Here is a 6,160-nt window from a genome sequence, read left to right on the forward strand (position 1 = left end):
GGGTAGAACTAAGTAAGTTACTTACTACAGTCCATTCATAAAAAAATGGGTCCTGGCTCTGGCGAGCTCCCGTATTTGGCGATTTTTCGTGATTTCATCGTACACAGTGCAGTGCTGCGAACTTTGAAATTTGAAAAAGGGTCCAAAAAGGGTGCCTGAACTGGGGTTCGAACCGCAGAATGCACTGTTGCAGGCGGGGTCAAACGGCCTGGACTTTGATGGTTTTTCCCAATTCAGTGCTATTGGGGCAAAACCTGGCCGAAATCCTATTCTTGCTATGGCTTGCTTTTTGGACAAAAAAACTTCAGAAACATAATTGGAAGAGGATTCCATATGGGATTGCAGAAAAAAATTCTAAAAAAACTCAACGTTTGACCCATTTATGGCCAAAAGCTAGAAGTTCATTTTTTTCTGAATGGACTGTAGCTGTAGCCTGTTTGACCTTTTTTGGGTGCAGTCCTGTCACTCGAGTTGAACTCGAGTTGAACCTTGGTGTGAAAGTTCTCACCTGCTGGCGTGGTGACCATATCCCATGTACCAGGTGATTTGGGCACCCAGGCCGGAGCACCCGCTTTTTTGCGATGCGACACGCGATGCGACAGACGCGAAACCGGGAAAACCCCGAATCGCAGCCATGTCGCACCCCAGGTCCCCACGCAACTGCCGCAACTGGGCCATCGCAGGCCATCGCAGAGCGGGATTCACAGAAGCTTTTTTGTGATGCGACACGCGATGCGACAGGCGCGAAACCGGGAAAACCCCAAATCGCAGCCAAGTCGCGGCCCACGCAACTGCCGCAACTGGGCCATCGCAGAAGTTGAGCTTGGCTCAACTTTTGCGATGCGATGCGATGCGACAAGCGATTTGGTGTACGATTTTGACCTTTTCTACAGCAAAGTTGTACAAAGGTGCAAGAGTTGCCTATAAATTTTTACAAGTTGTGTCAAACCGCGCGAATATCATGGTGACGTACCCAAATCAACAAAACTTACTTTGTCGCATCGTTGACTTCTTCTGTGAATGGTATTTCGCGAGTTCGCATCGCACGCATCCATCGCAGATCGCGTCGCATCGCGTGTCGCATCGCAAAAAAGCTTCTGTGAATCCCGCTTCAGAGTGGGCAGCAGTCTATGTACTCCTCCCGGATATCCCTGCTGGGCTGGGGGAGTGCCAGCTACGTACATGTAGCCACTATGACTCGTTGTGTCACGTGAGAGCGAAAAAGGCTCGCGCTAGATCATAAAAAATAGCTGATGTCATGTCGCCGATGCCGGCGATGCATCGATGGTGCACTGACTGTGCAGCCGGTGATGGATCAATCGACCAGTACTGCAGTGTAGAAGATGACATTGTGTAAAATGGCTATGTAACGTACAATACCGGTACTTGTGAGTTGTGTGCTGGCCAGGGAGTCATAGTCTCACATAGACCCGCGACTCCCTGGTGCTGGCTTATGTACAGGACTGTGTAGTGTCAATACTACAGTGTACTAGTAGTAGTCAGTCTCGTCTGAGTGTGCTGTAAGTGTAACGACAACTGCCGAAAAGCGTGAAGCTGGACAGCGAACTGAGCGAAGACCCTTTCCATGAGTTACGCGATGCGTTGACTTACCTGGGGGCTTGTTCGTAAACGACACACTTCTTCACTGACTCAGTGACTGTTCCATGAGAAAATAGTTCGTTCGTTCGACGCCGAGTGTCCGTGGTGCGATGGTCATTGGGCACTGCGTCTGACAGTGACACCGTCTCTTTCTGCAGTGTCTCTGGTATCGGACAACGGATTCCCTAACAGCCCACAATATTTGCGGTAGCCCCGGCAAGAACCGTCGATGTACTGGTGGTGAGAGCCCGCTGGTTATTGGTAGCAGCTGCGGACAGTCCATGTAAACATAGTTGCCAAGCAGTACTTGAAGATCAGTTATCGACTAATAATTACGATGCTGAACAGGATACTGAGCCTGCGTCGTGGACGATCGGTGCCTGTGGATCTACCGGCGGACGATGAACAAGCATTTCACGTACTTTTGCCACTGATTATCTCGCATCAAGACAAGCAGGCGGCTGACCTTCTCTCGTCGCCCAGCTGTACGTTCAATCCGAACATGCACCTAAGTCGATCAGGAGACTCGCTCCTGCACATAGCGGCTAATGCCGGTGCCATAGAGGTGTTGACGGTGATGCTGAAGCGCGGTGCCGATGTCAACAGCCGCGACAAGAATCGCAACACGGCACTGCACCTGACGGCACGGGGCAATCACCAGAGATGCTTCGGCCGCCTGCTGGAGTTTGGCGCGGACATCAACGCGTCGGACAAACGCGGACTGACGCCGCTGCACTGGCTTGCAGCCACGCGTGGACAGACGGAACTTCTGACGATGGCAATCGTACGCCACAAGGCTCTGGTGGATGCCGCCGACTCGATCGGGCAAACGCCGTTACACATGGCCTGTCAGAACGGCAACCGTGCGGCCGTCACCAAGCTGCTGGACTACGGCGCAAACTGCGAGCAGCAGGACGAGAAAGGGCGCACGCCGCTGTTCTTTGCCTCACGCTATGGTCAGGTGGAGTGCATTCAGCACTTGCTTAAGCACGGCGCTCAGATCCAGGCGGACCGCGAGAACAAGACGGCGTTGGACGTGTGCGTGGAAGGTGGGTACAGCGCGTGCACGCTGGCGCTGGTCGAGCACTTCCCCCAGCTTCTTGTGCCGCTGGTCAAGATGGTGCTCTCGCGCGACATGGACGAGGCCAAGACTCAACAGGCCTTGGAGTACCTGTGCCAGAAGAACCGAACGCTGCACACGCGCATTGTGTATGGCCTTGCCGAGCTGGCGGCTGGCTGTGGTATGGAACTGATTAGCTCACTGGAGAGTTGTGACATCACCGTCGACAGTTACCTGTGCTCGGTGCGGATCTTGCTGCATTTGTGCAGCAAGCCACCGGCATCGCCAGCTGAGCTAGCGCGAGATCAACACCACCACCTGCACCCAGCCCGCAGCGCCTCCTTCTTTCGGTCAATTGCACGAGCTGAGCCAGAGAAGCCGGCAAGTGCTGATATGGACCACCCGCTTGCTGTGTTTGACCCACTCTGGCATCTCATGACCCTATGGTTCTGTGCTGTAAAAGATGAGCTCCAATCAGTAGCAGCAGCAGCTTCCTCAGTGGCGAGCGAGCCTTTCCATAAAGTTCCGTCCAAGGCAGCTTCTTCAGCTTCATCTTTGGATGATGTTCTGAGCACTGAGAGTGATGTCCACTCAGCTAGCGGTGTGACGACCAGTCCTATGTCTGGATTAAGCTCACGCCTGCCCAGTGATGGCTCTCTCAGTGATAGTGGCCATGGCATTCACATTGAAGAGCTCAACCTCCCAACGCATGTGTCAGCACACGACCCCCCTCATGCTTCCTCGGTAGGGAGTGGCCAGTTTGCTTCGCATCGAAAACACCGCAAGGTTTCACTCACCCCGCAGACCCGAAGCCTGGCAACTGCTGTTGTGAAAGATATTCCGGTTCAGCTATGCAAGGCACTGGTTTGCAAAGAAAGCAGTGATGGCAATCTGCATGGAGGCCTGCCTCTTCTAGCCTGGCGCAAGCTGTCTCGACGCCAGGATCTCCCGAGCACTGCAGCATTACGCGATAACCTGGCATCAGTGGATGACTATGTGCCAGAGAGTTCTGAATCTGACACACCTGCTGCCGAGCAACCGACAGATCCAAGCAGCACCAGCGCTCAAGAGTGCGCGGATGAAACGAGCAGCACTACACCAACAGCAGGCGCAACTGACAGGATGCCTTCTGAGCTCAGATCACAAGAGGGTGACGACGTTGAGGATACGACATCAGGTGCCGTCGTGGACTGCTTCACCGATCGCCTGTGTGCCGTAGCCCGTTCCTACTTTATGGTGTGCTGTGCAAAGGCACACAACGGCCCGGGCTTTGGTGTGCCCGACGAGTTTGTTCACTTTGTGAAGGAGCACATGGCAGCAGTGAAGGTCCTTGTGCTTCGCAAACCGGAGCTTATCTTCGCCCACTTTGCGTTTCTGCTGGAGAGCCCAGAGCTACTACGGGAATTCACACATATCATTCATGCGCAAAAGTTCGAGGAGCGGCGCAAATGGTTCTATGAGAATCTCCACGAAGGCAACTCATCAACGCTGGATTTGGACAACGTGATAAGTGTGTCTCGTAGTGGCATCTTCCGCAGCTCCTGTGAAGCGCTGATGAGCATGGATGCAACAAAGCTCAAGAATAATTTCTCTGTCACGTTTGAAGGTGAGGAAGGCATTGGTTCTGGCGTCCGGCGAGAGTTCTTTGATCAGATCTCCTCTGAACTGCTGAACCCGGACTATGCGCTTTTCACACTATCGGCTGATGGCTCTACATTCCAACCAAACCCGAACTCTGAAATCAACTCGGATCATCTCAGCTACTTCAACTTTGTTGGCCGCCTAATAGGTACAGCTATCTACCACGAACAGCTACTTAGCATCTACTTCACGCGCTCTTTCTACAAGCACATCTTGGGCATTGCCGTGGACTACAAAGACGTAGAGCACATCGACCCAGACTACGCACAGAGCCTGCAGTGGTTGCTGGACAACAACATCAACGACCTCGACTTTGATCTGACGTTCTCGCTGGAGAATGACGTCTTCGGCAGCATGCAGGTCGTGGAGCTGAAGCCGGGTGGTGCTACGCGGGCCGTTAGCGACCACAACAAACGCGAGTATGTGCGCCTGGTGGCAGAGCAGCGGCTAACCAGCGGCATACAAGAACAGATCATGGCGTTCATGAGAGGCTTCAACCAGATGATCCCTCAGCGGCTCATCTCGCTGTTCAACGAGTACGAGCTTGAGTTGCTGATGTCTGGAGTGCCGGATGTCGACATTGACGACTGGAGGGCGAACACGCACTATAGCGGCGGCTACGACGAGACCAGTCAGGTAGTACTCTGGTTCTGGGAGGTGGTGGACGTGCTCGATCACAAGGAGCGCATTCTTCTGCTGCAGTTCGTCACCGGCAGCTCTCGCGTACCGCACGGCGGCTTTGCCAACCTGCCCGGTTACAGCGGGCCGCAGAACTTCAGCATCACGTCGGCGCCGCAGGCGGACAAACCTGACAGCCTTCCGACGTCCTCTACATGCTTCAACATGTTCAAACTGCCAGAGTATCCAAGCAAGGAGATACTACATGATCGGCTGCTGGTTGCCCTGCACTATGGCAGCCAAGGATTTCAATTTGCATAGCATGGTGATTCTTGGCACTGGACACTTACTGTTCCCCGAAGAATAGAACTTTAGATTTTGAAGCTGCGCTTTTACGCCTTTCCCTAAGGGGGCGTTCCTTTTTGATCTACAGGTTTGGGTAGAAACTACTTCTTTCGGTAGAGGTGTTCGTTTTTTGAAAAAAAATTCTACTCAAAAGGGTAGATTCTACTTTCCTCTACCGGCTCTACCGGGAAAAAGTTGGTAGAATCCGGTAGAAGTTGGTAGAGCTACGGGATTTCCAGCAAGATCAAGGATTTGTACACAACTCCATAAAAAAAAAGAAACATTTCACGTACGCATCGTATAAACTACTTGTACTAGATCTGGTAGAACAGCGTTCGTACAGTACACTTGCCTCTACCATCTACCTCTATCGGTAGAGTTGTAGCGTTGGCACGCTAGTAACTCACACAGCTGCAGCGTGAATCACTTTCAATGTATTGGTCACGCGTGTTACACCGCACCCGTACCCCGCACTTGCAACTCTGTACCGTGCTTGCAGATCCATGACATGGATAGTAACTAGTCTCACTGCGTTCAATGTTTCATTATAGCAATAAAAACTGCTTTATGGCAGTTTTCTAAAAAAAGTTATTGTGTTCTAGTCCATGGACCCCGTCTAAAAAGTAAGAAATTAACGAAATGTGATAGCTGAAAATTAAAATTTCACACAAAACCTCACAATAATCACAACACTTGAAATGCTGCTTTCAACACTAAACTTGTACTGCACCAACAATTGGCAACATGCATGCATAGGAAAGAGGATCACGAGGGGAAAATGTCTTCTGCATGTAGCTTTTCATTCTGTGTGTGATTATTGTGAGGTTTTGTGTGAAATTTTAATTTTCAGCTATCACATTTCGTTAATTTCTTACTTTTTAGACGGGGTCCATGGAC

General features: G+C 51.7%; 1 protein-coding gene across 1 annotated transcript; it reads left to right on the plus strand.

Moving 5' to 3' along the window:
• The first annotated feature begins 1,564 nt into the window (after nt 1-1,564).
• On the plus strand, nt 1,565-5,827 carry LOC135815442 (E3 ubiquitin-protein ligase HACE1-like). The gene has a single exon (XM_065328736.1). The coding sequence runs from the start codon at nt 1,937-1,939 to the stop codon at nt 5,237-5,239; it is 3,303 nt and encodes a 1,100-aa protein (XP_065184808.1). The 5' UTR covers nt 1,565-1,936; the 3' UTR covers nt 5,240-5,827.
• Nucleotides 5,828-6,160: the final 333 nt, after the last annotated feature.

The sequence above is a fragment of the Sycon ciliatum genome, chromosome 4 (assembly GCF_964019385.1).
Source record: "Sycon ciliatum chromosome 4, ocSycCili1.1, whole genome shotgun sequence".
NCBI classification, from domain to species: Eukaryota; Metazoa; Porifera; class Calcarea; order Leucosolenida; family Sycettidae; genus Sycon; species Sycon ciliatum.

What these genes read in the sequence shown, in the direction of transcription:
- LOC135815442 (XM_065328736.1), top strand. Translation starts at nt 1,937, where the DNA reads ATGCTGAACAGGATACTGAGCCTGCGTCGTGGACGATCGGTGCCTGTG.